Source organism: Centrocercus urophasianus, unplaced genomic scaffold (genome assembly GCF_019232065.1).
Source record: "Centrocercus urophasianus isolate 14NV4802_14NV808 unplaced genomic scaffold, USGS_Curo_1.0 seq_13, whole genome shotgun sequence".
NCBI classification, from domain to species: Eukaryota; Metazoa; Chordata; class Aves; order Galliformes; family Phasianidae; genus Centrocercus; species Centrocercus urophasianus.
In genome coordinates this window covers 54,779,694-54,798,004 of record NW_024884475.1, presented here as the reverse complement: position 1 = coordinate 54,798,004, position 18,311 = coordinate 54,779,694, and the positions used below count along the sequence as shown (strand labels likewise).

The following is an 18,311-nucleotide window of genomic DNA, read 5'->3' as shown; positions in this document are numbered from 1 at the left end:
GTTCAAGTCACCGATAAACGAAGAATAGAAGCAGCAGGATTAAGAGAGGAATGACACACTGAAGGATGCAAGATATTCATTCCTAGAGCATGGCTTTTGTCATCTTGTGACCTTTGTAGAAAGTGACATCTGCTGCATTAGAGCAGGCATCAAGAAAGCTGCAGTTCTATCCACAGTAAAAGCAAGCCCACATCTGAGAATTACAACATTCTTCAGTGATGAGACAATGGCTAATGTGCCATCTGGCATCGGTACAATCACTGTATCAAACTGCACCTTGCAATAGTCTCATCCCCAAGAAAACCAACCAGTTGTGGCCCATTCAAGGATGGAGGCTCTCCATTACCTAGATGGCAAGAGCTGGGAACTATTAGGAGGAATGACGTGTGGTGGTTAGCAAACCATGTACTCCAGAAGAAGGGCAGTACCTGCTGCAACAAGCTGTGACACTACCAGCCCATGATGATATTTTACCAAGGGAAGCTGTGATTTGAGTAAAATGATTTATGTTATTGCTGCTAGGATCACCTATGGGTGTAACTAAGCAGACAGTCCTCCTGGATGAATAACTCCAGACAGTCCAGCATAGATTCTACTTATTCTTGGAATTACAATGACATAAAAGTGTGTTACCCAAGATGCTATTCCACAGCACTCCCATCCTTCAAGCTCACTGTAACATTCAGAGAATTCAGCAGAATTTGTTCCGTAGAACAAGGGCAGTCAGAATAAAGCATGATGAAAACAGAATGTTTGAAAAAAGCTCTTAATGCTCCAGTATCACAGCTTGGAACAGCTTCCAAACGAGAATTAGAAACTAATGCTCTCCAGAGACAGTTTATCTCACAATGCTGACCACTGCACAGAGGAACTATGATAAGGTAAACTAGAATCTGCAATTTCTATGTTTCCTTTCAGTAGCCAGGAGGAAGAAGAGAGAGCCAGGCACTTTACCTGTCTTAGTGTTTTCAATGTAGCCATACATAGGTAGAGTGATAACTGTGACCCTCAGGTTTTCCTTGGCAGCAGTATCATAATCAGCAGCTAAGTGGTGATGAGCCAGAAGTGGGACCCTGCCCCCCTCATCCACCTGGAAAACAAAAGTGTATGACAAAGTACAGCCCACGCACACAGCAATGGATGAGTCATGACTGAACAAGTGTATCACCACCCCATGTAGAAGAATTTCCTGGTCCTCACAGTGCTCATTTCTCTTAAGTCCTGTCCCATCCTCCCTCAGATCTGTTCACCGTGAGATCAGCTGGGAGGTGAGGCAGGATGATAAAAACAAAACCTGCCTGGCCCGCAAGAGAAGCCTGTGAATGCTTTATCAAGGGAAAAAAAAAGGACTGGCAGAGTCATGCTGACCTCTTAGAAGGCAAAATCTGCTTTTTTTGTTGAGAAGAATCTTTTGAAAGCAAGGGAGGTTGAACTCCAAGCTACAAAAGAGGGAGATGACTTCAAAAGGCTTTGATAATGAGTCTGAAATGCCAGGTATCTGTCCAAAACACCAGATGTTTTCAGACTCTTTCATCTTCTGCTCATCTTTTACATATAAGCTGGTGAAATAAGGGACCAAATACTAAACAAGGTAAATTTGACTTGTTCTACTGATACCAATGGGACATCCTAGGACAAACCTAGCTCCTGACTAGAATAGAAGTAAGCAGATGAGGTTCAGGGATGCAACAGTACATTCAGTCTCCTCTGGGCTCCAAGTAATTTCTTAACCCTCTGCACTCACAAGATTGCACGTGTAACACCATGCTACTGCAGTGATTTGCCCTCAGTCCAGAAAAAGTATCTGATTCCCCATGTGTAAGACATTCTTATAATTGTTTCCAATCAGTTGGGCAGCCACTTACAGTGATATGGTCAGCAAACACAATGAGTGATGGTACTGCCAGGGCGGACGTGATGGTGATGGTAAACATCTGCCTATCAAGCCGGTTATTATCAGCATCAAAAACAGAGAAGTGAAAGACATCCGTAACTGGCTGATTGCTCGTCTCAAACACAGTCGCGTAACTGCAAGACAAAACACAAGCTGTGTCAGAGAGTCTCGCTGACAGCTGGGTCAAAGCACCTCATCCAAGCACATCTCTTGGAAGAGAAGCGGTATTTCAGTTCCCAAACCCAGCCATTTCCTGAACTCTTTGAAATCACTCCTTTTACACTGTCCACCTAAAGTATCACCATGACATTGCACAGAAAAAAATTCTCATAATTTCAACCAACTACCTTTCAGATATGTGTAAAACCCTAATTCTGTACAAAGAAAATGCTCTATTTACAGTCTCACAGGTTACAATTGCCAAGAAAATACTATCTTGGAAACATTTCACCACTGTAATACAGTCCCGAGTTCCCTGTGGAAAGCCCACCGAGCTGTTAACTAGTATGACTTAGAAGAACAGCTATTTGACACCTGATCCTCTGGTTGTTGATGTCTTCCATGGTGAAGTTATAAACCCTAGAAAGCTCTTCATCATGAGAGCCAGACGTCCGTAAGAGGGTGCCGTATGTGGGCAGAGATATTAACTGGATTCTTATCTCTGAGTCAGGAGAATTGTTGTCCTAAACATGAAGGAAAAATTAAAAAAAAAAACCAAAAAACAGATTAGTGTTTGCTTCCATCCATTGAAACTGGAAGGATGAAGAAAATATTGTTTTAGGGGAATATATCAAACCAACAGGGTCAGACCCTCAGCTGATGAACAATGAATGAAGCTCTAATGATGAGAAAAGTCAATTAGGTGGACATTCCCAGTACCTGCTACAAAATGTATTTTCCTTTTCTCTCAGCTCAGAGAGGTTCTCTTTCTGTCTTTGTATTACGCCAACAAATTCCCAGAGATAAAACTGGCACTTCTATTTTCAAATTACTTTACACTCCCAGAGGACTGGGTCATTTATGTAATACGCTTTTCCCAACTCCAGAAAAAATGAGCCAAAAAGACACCCAGCAGAGGGAGTAACTGTTGCCCATTAATGCTTCAGAGGCACTCTCTTGTTCAGTTCTTAGTAAAAGTGGTGTGGAGCAATGCTTCAAAAGCCTGTTTCATATTAAGCGAGAAGTTGTTCCTGGCCCTTTTAAACTTCATTAGGTACAATCACTTCTGTGACATAATGACTCATATGTCATCTTTCTAATAAAAGCCTTTCTTGGTTGCCAGAAAGATAAGACCCAAGGCAGAAATCATATTCTCAGGATACAGATCAGGAAATAAATCCTCTTTTCTGTGACTGTTGTGTTCTTCACATTAAACCTGAACAGCTCCCTTGTCAACCTTCTTCTTCATAAGGAGAATGGGACAGGTCCCTGACTTTTATCCAGGCAGATCCTTTGGAAAAAAACATTTGCCTGCCTTGTTATTCTACCTCACTCTGCAGTTTCCTAACCATCTCTCTGACAGCCAGCACCGTAGGTCTCTCCAGACTCACATGTGCACTGCAATCTCTCCAACCTCCTCTCTAAAAGGAGCATACCTGCACACCTGAAATCCACTGCCAGTGTCTGTGCTGCTAAATCAACTGGGAGAACACCTTTCTCTGAATTTTGCCAGCAGGACAACGCATACAAGAACACAAACACTGGAATAAACTCAAAGCTACACCAGGAAGCACAGAATCTTGATTTGCTCAAAAAAAAAAACAACCCCAAACCAACAACCCCTGAAGCTTGTGAAGAAAAGAACCAAACAATTTCACAATTGTGTGAGGAGGAAGAAATTGTCATGAAAATACACGTGTTGTTAGGGAGTCTGTTTGATACAAAAATCTGGGATTAACTCAGTTCTCAGCATAGCAGTTTCAGGGAAGCAGGGATAGCCTTAAAACCCTGCTGGAAGAAAGAGTCTATTGTCCCCTTTTTGGCAGGACACAGTCAAAAGCTGAGCTCTTTGCCAAGAATCCACACTAATGGCAAAGAGGTGTGGGTGGCAAAGGGTTTGTGTGAGGATTAGGCATGGGATGTTGGCAACATTCATCAGATTCAGAAATAGACAAAAGCTTACAGTATAAGCAAGGTGCAATCGAGAGAGAGTTGCAGAGCTTTTACTAGCCACAGTGATTGCCAAGAGGCAGCCTGGAGCCAGCTGTGGACCGCTGTTGTCCAACAGGGACACTTCCACCCTCAGCACTGTGGTCACTGTGGTGACGCCATCGGTGACAGAGATTTCCATGCTGTCTTCTGCTGCTGCTGAACCATCATGCACGTACTGCAGAGCATTTCGAGTCACATCTTCATAGGTGAAGGTGTCACCTTCCCAGAAAGAAATACAGAAGTCAGGAAAACTGCTAATGCACCAATCCAGTTCAAATGGCCTAAGGCCCCAATTTAGCAAAAGATTTAATCACACTTACCTGGCATTTAATACCATCCCTACAGAGCTGTGAGTTATGAAGACATTTTTAAGAAAGTAATACATGTGTAGGGCAAAGGAAAAGCTGTAACCTTGTATGTTTTATAGACACAGTGACTCTTCACAGAGACAATTCTCTGGAAATGCACAGATCCTCCTTTCTTCCCAGGTGCTTTGTGAACTCAGGCCTGTCATAACTAGATAAGGCTTCCCTCTCCACATCTGTTTGCACTACTCTCTTACAGACAATATTTGCTCATCTGATCATACACCGGAAACTGTTGCCATCAAAATCAACAGGAAAACTCCACAGAAGGTTTTGACTGCTGCATCACCACAGATTATGCCGACCTCAGCAGAAATGTTCACTAAGTATTATTTCACACGTAATTTACCACGTAGAGCAAAAGGTTTCTTCTGATTAGCAGCTGATATTCTTATCACAATAGAGTGACTGCCCACCAGCCCATATGTGTGTTACAGAAATTCACTATCTCAGCCAGGATCTAAACAACAGACAGGAAATGATCTTTCATGTACTCTCTCCTGAAGTCACACTCTTTCAGTCAAAGAATTCAACACATTTGTGGCTGCGGCTGCATCTGTTAGAGGCATCTGTCTCCTCCTATCCAACTAAACCAGTTAATAGATAGGTAGAAGCTGGATGTGAGTGGGCACTCCCTCCCCTGTGCTGAAGAAGATTTCTGCTCAACTCACCTGCTCTCATGTGCTCCTGCACACCTGCACCATGCTTGAGCACGATGCCATGATGGGGAGGTTTCACCAGCTCAAAGAAGAGGCCCTCAGGAGCTGTATCTGTGTCGCTCACAGCCAACTGGATCCCTGTGCCAGACACATAGAACAGAGGCTTCAGCATCCTTACTTACACTCTGCTCTGGTAAAGTCCCTAAATTTTTGTCATCTGTTTTTTTGAATGGAGCCAAAAATCTTTAATTTAGTCAGTACCTGAAAAGTCAAATAATTCTGGAGCATCCCTAGCCCAAGGGCTTGCTACCTTCATGTAAATAATTAGTCCCCTGGTAACGTTTGGATCGGATATTGATTCAGAGAACTTACTGTCAGTGACTCACAGTATTTCTAGTATGACAGTTACATTAAATCTCCAGTTTTTGAGAGAGATGTGCATATGTCCACATATTAGGGGGATATTTATGAAACCCCCAGCAAGCATCCTGACACCACCAGGAAGTGGCTCACATGAAAAAACTCTGCTGCCCCATCCTTTCAGTCTACTCACCGATGGTGGCCTTGCCCCCCTGGCTGACCTCCAGGAAAGGAGCTGCGATCTGGAAGACTGGAGGCTGCTGCTCTGCAGAGAGCAAGTGAATGACAAACACCATCTCTGGGGTTGTGTGCTCTCCACCTGACACTAGACACAGACAAAAACAACAACTGAGCATAGGGATGTGCTTTCAGGGATTCACAAATCTACAGATCTGTGTGGATGTAAACACACAACTCACACCTATCTGGAGGTATTTACCTTTGTCCCTAACTCATTTTCTAGCACAAAAAGTATAACTTGTAAAAATCAGAGCATGTTTGCATGCATACTATTTTCCATTTATCTACAAAGTGTACCTGTAAGTCTTGCAGGTGGATCACTTTGCATACCTGTGCTAGATAGTACATGGAAAGGGAAACATATTACGTAAGTAAGAAGCAGCTAATTACTAGCAATTCAATGGTGGAAATATTTCCATGGTATATTTAAAAAACAACAACGAAAAAAAACCCATAAACAAAATAAAACAAAAAACAAAATCCAACAAATTGAAACACTGATGTCCCTGTTCAGGTAGAGGGAAAACAGGAATGAACATGCATTTGTGACACATTCCAGGAAACTACTGGAAAAAAGGTGTGCCTACTGAACTGCATCTTAAATTGTATAAAACACTGCTGGGACAGAGGGAACGAACATTCCTTGGGCACATGTATTTCCAGAAGTTCCTACCGGGTGCCCTCAGAAAGGCCAAGGAGTAACAGGCAGTGTGAAGGGCACAAGAAGGAAAACTTTGGCCAAGAAACAGCAAATGGTTTGCATACCTGTAAATCGGAAGTTCACTGACTCTGGGAGACCTGATGGGATAAATACAAGCACAGAGTAATTGTAGTTAGCAGAGGACAGTTCATACTGACGTGGATTTGGACAGCTTTTGGAGAAAGCAAGTGCAGACGTTCAACCAGACTGGACACTCTCCTTAATAAGGAAAGCACTCTTTTCTGCACTTTCTTTCCAGTGAGAAAAAACACACTGCTCTCCTCCAGTCTGTGAAACTCCTCTGGGTGTCAGCAGAGGGCATGGCAATGTATAGAACTGCATCTACCATGTACTGTCATTTCATCACATAATCCCATACACCAACTGGTCCAACATGTTTGAAGTTTTTCCTGTTTTTCCTCCTCTACATCTTGCTCCTGACTGTTATCCTCCTGATGGCAGAAATCTAATGTTCTGGCTAAATTGATTCAGTTTACACTCATCAGTTCTTGTCTGAATCCAAAGACTGCTGGAGCCAGTACTCAAGCATGAGAAGGGCAACAGTTCCTAACCACAGGGCACCAGATCGACAGTTTGACCACTGCCACATCCAGTATGAGTGTCAACACTAAATGCAGCAGAGAACACAGTCATACCCCAATAATTCACTGAAAGCTAATATACTGAACAAGAGGCAAAAACTCATTTCAAGAATTGAGTGAACTTCTGAAGCATTCCCCAGGGCAGATTTCCACATCCTTTGTATTATTCAATGAGTAGCCCCAAGATCATTCCAGAACTGGAGGAGAACCAGCACTCCGACTTGGCACTGCATAGAACAGTCAGCTCCTTACCTGCAAATGAGAATGCAATAATCTCTCTCAAGTGTGGAGCTGCAGTTGGTGGACGATAAGCAATCTTGCCATGGTTTATATCTGCTTGAGTAAAATACCTGACTGGGGAGAGAGGCCTGTCTCTATGCTCCACAATACCTACAGAAACAGAGTTCAGTATTAAGAGAAGGAACCCATTTATTTTTAAAACAATACACCACAGAGGATGGCTTCTTTTTATCTTCCCAAGTATTTCTTTTTATACCTTCAGCTGTTGCCAAATGAGTCAGATGTTTGAAACTGCACCCAGTATGGGTTCTACAGAGCAACACAGGACAGTAACTTAAAACAAATTCTTCACTTGCTTTTTTCTTCAAAAACCTCTCACTAAAGAGGCTAGAAGCAGAAAGCCACAGTGCAACATGCAATGCCTTCCAGTCAATCATAAGAAAAATATCTGTGCACTGCAGCATACTCCTAAATAAGCCAAAGAAACAAGATGATAGAATGCTAATGAAGGGGGGCAAATAGTTTAGCAGATGCTTTCACAGAACAATATACAGTAAAAAAAAAAACCATAAAATTTGCTCAAAGAAGCATACCAATTAATTCAAGCTGCCATGTTCTGAACAGGTACACTTGCCTTGGCCAGGAAGGAGAGGGACAGTCACACTGAACAGGATTTTCTCACTGGGTATCTCTGGGTCCACAAAGGAGAGGTGATGGGGCTCAATCACCGTCACGCGGTCCTCCAGAACCTCAATAAACACATTAGAGCAAGAGCATCAACACAAGAGACATGGAAAGACAGACAAAAATACAACAAGAAAGAATTCGCTTTGCAATAAAAGATAAGATAGACTTTGAATGTAAAGGTCTGCCTCTTAGACATAAAACTGATGAAAAACAGATGAGCTGAACCCTTACCAAGTTTCTCAAACTTCTACAGAATAGGAACTAATTGGGATGAAATTACAGACGAAAATAAAGCTTAACAGTAGTCAAATTTGCTTTTAGGGACATCTAAACTCATTTTCAGCTCATCTAAAATCCAAATTGAACATGTAACACAGAAGCTGAGTACTATTATGCTCAACAGAAGATGTCACTACACAGGCCTACCCCCAGTAAGTCCTTACTGGGGAATTAGGAAGGGCTTATAACTTTGGAAAAATAAGAATCAAATGCCTCCTCCTTCCTGTTACCGTGATCTTGCCCCCACTTTGAGATTGACCATGAGAGGGGCAGCATTTTTAGTACAATCTGTCTCCTGCAGATGTTGGACTACCTCAGGTAGAGAAGCTTCATTTTTCTGTCTACAGGAACCAAGAACAGATAAAAAAAAAAATCTGCTTTGATCAAACACTCCCTGGACAAAAGTATAATTCACTACCTACCTACTCTTCCAGTCCCATCTAATGTGGCTGGACTGGATTTGCTCTTAAAAGAAATCTTGAAAATGTTTCAGTCATTTCCATTCAAATACAGAGGAATCGAAGCTTTCCTTTTTGTTTTAAGCCTGTCTAAAAATGCCCTGATCTTTCCATTATAAGATCATCATTAGTCAAGGGTGGGCAGTGTGTTACAAGAATTATGGTGTTGTACGATTAGACGTCAGTGGTCAAAGGCAGTTAACTTGCATGAATTTATGAACCTTAACCCTGCAGAAATAATGGCCATGAGAAATCATCAAATTAATGAAGTCCAGCTGAGTATGAAAAATAACTAGCTCATTTCATAATCACTAACATAATATGGGGAGTACAAGCCAAATTAGGGAAAGTACAATTAATTCACCTCTGTTGGAACATCAGATGATCAGGTTCAGGAACAAATTACAGGTTTCCACCCACCACATCATGTGCAGCTCATTGAATCCCAGCACTTTCATGCCTTTAAGTCCACCCTGTCAAACCTATGTCTCATCCTGCAACCCAGGCTGCCCAGAGAAGCTGTGGATGCCCCATACCTGGAAATGTTCAAGGCCAAGCTTGACAGATTCCCAGGCAGTCTGATCTACTGGCTGCCAATATGGCCCGTGGCAGGGAAGCTGGACCTAGATGATCTTTGAGGTACCTTCCAACCTTTCATTCTATGATTCTAAGACCCTTGAGACCCAGTCTGGACACTGAAGGAAGGCAGGGTTCCTTAGCAACAGATCAAAACATCACAAATGTCACCAAATCTACAGTTCATTTCTCTTCAGTAGTTTCATGCAAACACATCAGAAGAGAAACCACAGCCTAACCTATGAATGTCTGTTGGGAAGCATCAAATAAAAGTTGACAATCCATCTCAGATGTGAAACAGTCGCATATACAGCTGGAACCAAGAGCCATGAAGTTTATTTGTGATATCATAGAATCATAGAATCACAAGGTTGGAAACTACCTATAAGATCATCCAGTCCAACCATCTCCTCCTCACCATTGCCACCATAAGCACTAAACCACGTCATGCAGCACATCATCCAGATGCCACTTGAACACTGCCAGGGACAGCAACTCCACCACCTCCCTGGGCAGGGCATTCCAGTGCCTGACCACTCTCTTGAGAGAAATAGTTCTTCCTTATGTCCAACCTAAACCTCTGATACAACTTGTGGCCATTACCCCGTGTCCTGCTTGTTGCCTGGGAGAAGAGGCCAAATCCCTCTCCATCACAGCCTCCCTTCAGGAAGTTGTACAGTGCAATGAAGTCTCCTCTGAGCCTCCTCTTCTCCAGACTGAACAATCCCAGCTCCCTCAACCGCTCCTCGTAAGACTTGTGCTCCAGACCCCTCACCAGTTTCATTGCCCTTCTCTGGACATGCTCCACGACCTCAACATCTTTCCTGTAGTGAGGGGCCCAAAACTGAACACAGTACTGAAGGTGTGAGGTTTCTTTCAACATGGCTATATACAGCCTCTGTGCAAAAACTCCAGGCTCCAATGTAACTACAGTGTAACAGCAATTCATGCCACCTCAGGAAGCAAGAACCTTCCTTTTCAGATGCTTAGAAAAAATGTCTCCTTCACAAACCCAATTTCTGTTTGCATTGAGCTGGTGTGCATGTAGCTCAGGCTCCTGTTATTAATGGTATCAGTGTACTGCAAACAGGTAACACGAGTGAAAAAGTAGTATAGATGTTTGCCCAGTTCAACTACCAAAGTGTCATCAAATTTTCTTCCACCTTTCTTGGAAGGACACTCAAAGAGACAAGGTTTACAGGTATGAGAAGACTTAACATTTTGTGCTTGCTCTTCAGCGAAAGGAGTTTGAAGATGAATGAACAGAACTCAATCATGCTGATGCAAGGAAGTGCAATTTTACGATGAAAAGATTTAAGATTATAGTTTCTTCATAGTTGCCTCTAAGGCCTATTTGTCTCTCCCACAGGTAGGGCTTGCAGGTTGTGAGGCGTCCCTCTGTAAAATGTGTTTTATGGCACTATTGAATTTTGTGGTGTGTAATTAGCTATAAAATCCAGTGCAGCATGGCTTAGTCAGACACCTCTCCCATCAATTTTACCAGTAATGGCAACAACAAAAAGTCAAGAGAAGAAAGACACATTGCAGGCTATTGCTCCAAGTAGCAATCTGAACATGTTTTATTAGTGCCTGTGAAAGGTCAACACTATTTTAAACGCTGACAAGGCCCGTGTGTCATGGAATTTTGACTAACTCCACTCCCATTGCTTCCTTTGGTCTTTTCCGGCAAAGCCCCATACTCTCCTCCAGCCCAGGCACCCAGAATCCCTCCTTATACAGCAGAAAAAGGAAAGCTAGACTTCTCCCACGTACATGACGGGGCTTGTCTAGAAGGCATGCGCTGAAGTAGGAGGGTTCACAAAACCAACTCTAGACTTTGAACACAATCAGGGAAACAACTAAGTTACAGGCAATGTTGTTACCAAAATGGTTATTCCTTGAGTCAAAGCTCCAAGACAAGGTAGTTCAGTCCATGCATGTAGATGCACCAAGGCTTGCCTGAATAGTTTCCAAATGCATTATAATCTGTGTTCCTAACATTGTAACAATAAATGAAAACTTTCTGGTGTAGGAGGGTAAGTAAATTTGCAGTGGAATTACTGGCAAGATCTACTCATTGCAGTCTCTCTAAACCACAGCTTCTTCACTCTTGCTACTCCTAAAGGCTTCTCAGGAAATGGTATTTTGAAAATACTAAGAATTCAATAAAAATATTTAAAATATTTTCTCTTTTCCCTCTCCTTTCAAGTTTATAAATTCATTGCTTCTAACACTGAGTTTCTCAACTTGCTTTTTGTTGTGTTTTTTTTTTCCCCCCCCCCAACCATTTCTACTTTTAGCCTATCTAGTTTTTTGTTTGTTTGTTTTCCTCCCGTTTCCACCCTAGTTATCTATGTGGTCTGTGCGTCTGATCCCTTGGATTTAGGTGTTCGAATTGAGCACAATAGTGTGGACAATAGCAAATGCAAGAACCAACATTCAGCAGCCACCGCTTGATGCAAGGCTTTTGTCACTTTGCACTGCAGCAGTGAACATGGAAAACAGCAGTCAGTGGTGTCAGACACTTACAGCCATGTGCAAAGAGGAGCCAAGGGAAAGCTGAGGTGCTCTGGGTGTCTGTGGGAGCACAGCAACATTGAACATGTGGCTTTCCAAGCTGCCTTGTGGACTGGCAGAGCTGGACACCTGCAAAAAGAAGATCAGATGAATGGAAACCTGTCAGAGGACATGGAGGACACTTCCACATAAGTTTCTTAATTTTCTTCTCCTCTCCTGCAGATCTAAGAAGACAAAGACAGAAATTGCTCCAGGGTGTACCAACCCAGTGCTGCAGGAAACTAAGGCTATTAAATAAGAATCAGTTTCTCCATTATTGCCTCTACAGTCTGTTCACCAGTTCTCTACCCCCCACTCGCTCATTACTGCCTGTGCTGGACACTTCCATTTTGCCAGATTTTACTTCAGCTGGCTGTATATTTTAGTGGAACTCTTCATCATGAGAACAAAAAACAAACATAACACACTTTTAAACCATCTTCCCATCCCCAAAATGACAACCCACTGTGCTGGTTTTCCAACAATGGTACCGCCTTGACAGTGACTCCCTGTGATCCCAACATCTTCCACGACAGTCTGTGCTCATGTTTCAGAAGGACCCATAAAGATTTTTCACACGCTACTTCAACACCAAAATTAAGCCAACTGCACCTAACTTACCATAACAAACTCACAGTGACAACATACGAAGCAAATCATACTGCATTTGTAAAAATTCAAAGAACCAAAACCCTGTCACAGCAACCCTGGGAGGCAAGTGCCTCAGTTACAGTTCTATCTGTCAGCAGGTATGGAAGCCTACACTTGATTTCAGAGCCCTCTGTGAGTCAGAATAACACCTCAGCTCACAATTTCAAGAAAATGCTTGAAAATGCTCTGCTGACTTAAACACAGTCAGTTTAACCATTTGCTGGAACTCTTCTGAGTTGCTGTCATCTGAACATCAGCTATCAAAATACTGATGAAAACTGCACATCAGCTTCATCTGAGCTGTCCCAACCCATAGCTGAAGGCTCAGATGTGTTACCGTCTCCTGATGTCACCCAGGTAACCACAGCTTCCTTTCTTACTTAGTATGGCAGTATGTACAATTAATGCTACCATTTCAAGACACTAAAAATCAAACATTTAGCTCATGCAAAATGCATACTCTGTAAGAAGAACATGGCAATTAAACTACAGATTAGATTGTTCAACATCGACACTCACAAATTCCTCATTATCACTTATGTTAATTACTTTAGAAATTACCTTAATTGCTTCTCCAGTGCTACAGTAACACCTTCTGAGTTTTAAACCAGATGTACGCAGTGTTTTTCACAAGTGTTCACGTTTGCTGGGATATTGTTAAATGTTCCACACAAACAGAAAGGACCAATTTGAAGATTTTTTTGGCCATTAAAACTGAGGGGAGGTGGGACTTAGTTTATTGTTACATCTGCTGGAGAATATTGGTATCTTTTTGTTTGCTTGCAAGAGGAATTACTGTAGGGCAAAAATTAACGATTAACTGAAGCACTGAAGAAATCAGGACGGTTGCTGGGTTTTGAACTTACAAAACAAACATTAAAAAAAAAAAAAAAAACCAAAACCAAAAACAGTCATACTCTGCACCCAGAGCAAATATTATGGGTTTTAGGAAAGGGTGCTGTAATTACCATACGGTACCAAGGAGTCAAACCTACTGCTTGACAGACAAATAGCCCAGCATAAAAACCGCCAAGATATGAGCTACAGTAAGATACCCTGCATGCAGAAGCCTTTTCACAAAGGTCTGGACTTCAGGAATACCCTAGGAGAGCATGGGCCAGAGGACTTCTGCAAGCATGTCCTCATGCAGATTTGTTACCCAGTCAAAGGATCCCAAGAACAGCCAAACACGTGGCCATACGAAACCACATCCCTGCTTTTCCCTCCTCCTATGGGATTAGCCTCATCTCAAAGAAAGCTGAGGGATGGGGGACATCACATTACAAAGAAGGATGGGAATACAATAATGAAGTGTATCCACCCTGGTACATAAACTCATGCACATTCATTCACTAACACCACACACCTACATACACCTAAGTCTGTATGTAAGCATGAAAATGCCCACAGAAATTCTCTGTGAATAAGACAAGAAGTACCTGGAACTGAAAGGAGTCACTCTCTACTTGAGTTCCAGAGTGCCTGTACCACACAATGCCATTGTTGATGTCCTGCTGGGTAAAAGAGGTTGTAGGTGAGGCTGCTCTTCCATCAGGCAAAAGCTGCCATGACTCCGCTGGGCCATCTGCTGGCATTGGGACCAGAAGCACCACTTCACCTGGGAAAACAAAGATGAACAATCAGGGCACAACTCATGAGTAAACAAGATGATGCCTTTTCACCAATCAACAAGCATCTGAAGACAAATGCCCACCAACTCCACATTTTTTTCCATCTAGACTGATGAAAAGATACTGCAGTAAAGCACATAAAAAAAATCACCAATGAACCTTTGTGGTTACACAAGGAAATTTTATTTACTGTCTTAGCAAAGGGCAGGTTAAACAGTTTGTGCAGTGACACAGGAGAAATACACGGCCAAGCAAAGTACAGGATCTGCAAGTTCACACTTCCTATGTGTATTTCTGCTAAATGACCAACACACGTCAACCTTGAGATCTGTCTGCCTGATAAACTAAGCAGAAAAATACTTCTTGGAGCTCCTGTGAAGGGACAAGACAAGCAAGACATGACCAGGGTTAAAAAGCATTGCATCACACTACCCATCTTCTCCTCAAGGATACAACTTAAGTATCAGAATTCAGCATACTAGTTTTTTCAAGGTCAGATTTTTTTTTTCTAGCTGTTTTTGGTACTTATTATGCCAAAAAGTATCCTCAACAGACTTCTCTGAATAGAAATACTCAATTATAGAGCTCCTGAACCAACAGAGTGAAAAAAACCTCTATCATAGGCTGTAGATAAAGTCTGCATGCTCTGGTGTGTAACTCCTACTCCAAAGGATGTGCAACTTTTGTCTCCCTAACATTCTGCTCATTTCTGATTTCTGTATTGAGAAACAGGTTCTCAGCTGGGCTAAAGGTCACTGGCACCACAGAAGTAAGAGGAGAGCAGGATGAGGGAACATCCCATGGGTTATCAACTTATCAGCTTTCCTCATGTATGCCTACGAAGATTTTGATGTCACCACTGAAATTCAAACGACTTCAATCTAAAAACATTATTTAAATACAATTAATCAAAAGTGCTGCGTGCCAGAAGATGAGCATGAAAACCATGGTCATCAGTTTCACTGAGCCACACAAAACATGAATGCCTTTACAAACCACTTACATAAGCAAAACAAAAACCTGACAAAAAGCTTTATGATCAAAATGAATTGCATATTGTTCTGAACTGCAACACAACTTAATTGTCAGGGAGTTAGCTCAATCTATGAAAAAGTGTGTGTTTCCCCAGTCTTTACTATTCTTGGTTATATATAACTTATCTGCTCTTTGCATAACTTGTTAGTTGAATATTGTTCTTTTGTACTCATCTTAGAAAGCATCCCTCACGGCTACCAATTCAGAAGCTGTCTTTATTATAAATCACTTCCACCCTCCTTACAGCTTTAATCATTCTGTTATGCAAAACACTCATCATAAGCTCTCTCAGTTCATTTCCCAAAACCACTCTCATATAAAGCAGTAAAAAAAAAATTCAAACTGAATTAATACACTTCCATTTTATAATCAAACCCTATGCTAATATTCCCTTCCTAGTGAAATCCACTGTCCTAACTATTTTCCCTGATGCTTTTGGTGCATGGGAACTCAACCCCTGAATATAATGTACCATTTCTAGAGATGCTAATCAAATCACCAAAGGTGTTAGGGCCTGCATGTCGTGCACCCCTCCCAAAGTAAGAGAAGAAACAATCAGAACATACAGCAGCTTTAAGCATGCCTGTGTGTCTTATAAATTAATATTTAATTCAACCAGAAAGCAAAGCTCTGTTGTTTGCTTACATTGTTTACGAACTTCATTTCACTGGAATCAAACTATTTTTAAACAGAAAGTTATCTGTTGATAGGTTACACACAGGATTGTACAGCTTGTGTATACTCTGGCAATTTCTTGGAATATATCATAGAATCATAGGATGGCTAGGATTGAAAAGGACTGCTAAGAACAACCAGTTTCAACCCCCTGCTACGTGCAGGGTCACCAACCACCAGACCAGGCTGCCCAGAGCCACATCCAGCCTGGCCTTGAATGCCTCCAAGGATGGGGCATCCACAACCTCCCCGGGCAACCTGTTCCAGTGTGTCACCACCCTCTGTGTGGAAAAACTTCCTCCCAGTATCTAACCTAAACCTCCCCTGTCTTAGTTTAAAACCATTCCATCCTCTAAGAATGTATTCCACACACAGAACTTTATGGTTTAACAATACCTGCCCTAAGAAGAGAGTTGTTTTTTTTTTTGTTTTCTTCAAGTCACAGAGCTATATTAAGAATCCTCTGTGCTGGGAGAACAGAGAAGATAGCAGTTCCATTTCTACGGACAAAATTAGGTTCAGCATAAAGGGATCCTTAAAAAGATCTGTTAAAAAGATCCTTAAAAAAAAAAAAAAAAAATTGTTTCCTGAAAAGCAGCTGTAGAGAACCAAGTCAACCCCTGCAAATGGAGGGGGATCTGGACAGGGAACTTCCTTCCCCAATTACATCCTTTCTGTTGGGTTTCAGGGTCTCAAAATAAAGGACAAGCAGCATTCTTTGTCCATACCGTTGTCTACAGAAATACAGAGGTTAATTCTAAAGTGGGTTTACATCCCAAATTTTCTACACTTTCTATGAATATTTTTTCTATTAGTCAAATACCAAGATAAATAGACAAGCCTTCCTTAATTAATAATTCATTTTCTACATCACTGATTTTTTCCTCTCATTCTATGAAATATTTTATATGAAACTTTGAAGATCATGAATTTCCACTGCATATTCCTCACTTGAAGCTACAAACTCATTTGTACTACTGCAATTAATTACAGTAGAGATAATTATGGTGATACAAACTCAAGATTATAAATTTTAGTTATGGTTAGGCAGCAGGAGACAAACTCCTCGGGGAAAAATTCTTGTTTTCATGTAAATGCTTATTAAAAATGAGAGTATGTCAGCAGCAGAAGAGAATACAAATTAATTGTTTCTCTTCTAAATTGCAAAAAAACCAAACCAAACCAAAAAAAAACCCCAAACCAACGTAACGTATGTCTCCAACAGGCACTGACAGCTGTTAAAGAAACCAGCCTATCCTTACAGCAAAAGGTAAAACCACAGCACTTACATTGCTAACGTGACCCTCTAATTTCATTCAGCTCAACAGATTTAAGTTAACAATAGCATTTCATAAAAGTACAACATGTGTAACTTACAGACATGGTCCTATTGAAGAAAACAGTGATACTGATGGGGAAAATGTCATTTCTCTTTTTCTATTTCCTTTTCCACTGCATATGACGCCTTCTCCTTTCCACGCTGATTCTCTGAATTTCTATCTCACTCACAAGTGTTAGCACCTTCCCCACTCCTCAGCATGAGTACAGAGGATATTCTGAAAGCTGTAGTCCTAAGCAGGGGGATGCTCGTGAAAGCCATTACCCATAGATATGAGAGACAAAAGCCTGTCACAAGGAATTTGGAGACTGGAATTACATAAGGAAGCAAATGTCACTAATTTGTGTTCGAGCCAATAACCTGTATTCCATCTGTAGAAGTTAATCTAAATGATGTCGTGGAGTTTAGGGAGCTCTCTAATTCTTCAATGTAAACTTCTGCTCAACTGTTTCCAGAGATAGATACTACTTTACGCTGCTCTTCATCTAGACATTAGTTATGGGATATTTTCTTCTGGCAGAGAGAGAGAGAGAGAGACTCAGCTCTCACAAGGATCTAAATTTACCAAGATCTCACTACTCTTAGAGAAACACAGTTGCAGACAGGCAGGTTACTAGACAGAATCATAGAGCTTCACTACTTTGCACTGCATCTGAACTGGAAACAGAGGTTAGTGGCACTTCTTCAGCATAGTATTACAAAGAAATATTCCCTCAAATGCAACTGGTTTTGGGAAAATGCCACTGAAGAATCAACTCTGGCATGTCTGTGAAGAACATTCTTTTCCCCACAAATAACCAGAACACTGTACTTTTATTTAGCAATTGGAGACTTAAACACACGCAGGGTGAAGAGCAACACACTCTACAGCTGCTTTTTGACAATAAAACTCCAAAGAAATTCACCATGTCTTGGCTGGTCCTTGATGTTGTAGGTTATCTCAGAGTCACGGGCTCCAGGTACCTCAGCGTGCAGAATTGTCTTGGAGATCTGCAGCATGCCTCCCTGGGGCACCCAGACCAGGGAATTTGTCACCAGCCGAGGGCTTCTGTAACTCTGCATGTGAAGGGGACAGTGCAAAGAGACTTAGCTGAATGTCACCAATACTGTGCTAATGGAAACAGACTGAAAGTGAAAAGAACAGCAACTATTTTGTAGCTTTTTAGACATTCAACGCTAGTTGTCCGTTCAAGAAAAGGATGTGCATTTTTCA

At 41.6% G+C, this 18,311-nt stretch overlaps 1 protein-coding gene across 1 annotated transcript in view; it reads right to left on the bottom strand.

Moving 5' to 3' along the window:
• Positions 1 to 18,311, bottom strand: part of FRAS1 (Fraser extracellular matrix complex subunit 1) — a 163,294-nt gene that overhangs the window by 30,279 nt on the left and 114,704 nt on the right. The window contains exons 25-36 of the mRNA XM_042812477.1: positions 18,004 to 18,154; positions 13,858 to 14,036; positions 11,741 to 11,857; positions 7,846 to 7,960; positions 7,224 to 7,361; positions 6,435 to 6,467; positions 5,623 to 5,694; positions 5,082 to 5,207; positions 4,017 to 4,264; positions 2,429 to 2,577; positions 1,866 to 2,028; positions 955 to 1,090 (exon numbers count right to left, since the gene is read on the bottom strand). Coding sequence (XP_042668411.1) covers positions 955 to 1,090; positions 1,866 to 2,028; positions 2,429 to 2,577; positions 4,017 to 4,264; positions 5,082 to 5,207; positions 5,623 to 5,694; positions 6,435 to 6,467; positions 7,224 to 7,361; positions 7,846 to 7,960; positions 11,741 to 11,857; positions 13,858 to 14,036; positions 18,004 to 18,154 — 1,627 coding nt within the window. The remainder of the gene's footprint in view (positions 1 to 954; positions 1,091 to 1,865; positions 2,029 to 2,428; positions 2,578 to 4,016; positions 4,265 to 5,081; positions 5,208 to 5,622; positions 5,695 to 6,434; positions 6,468 to 7,223; positions 7,362 to 7,845; positions 7,961 to 11,740; positions 11,858 to 13,857; positions 14,037 to 18,003; positions 18,155 to 18,311) is intronic.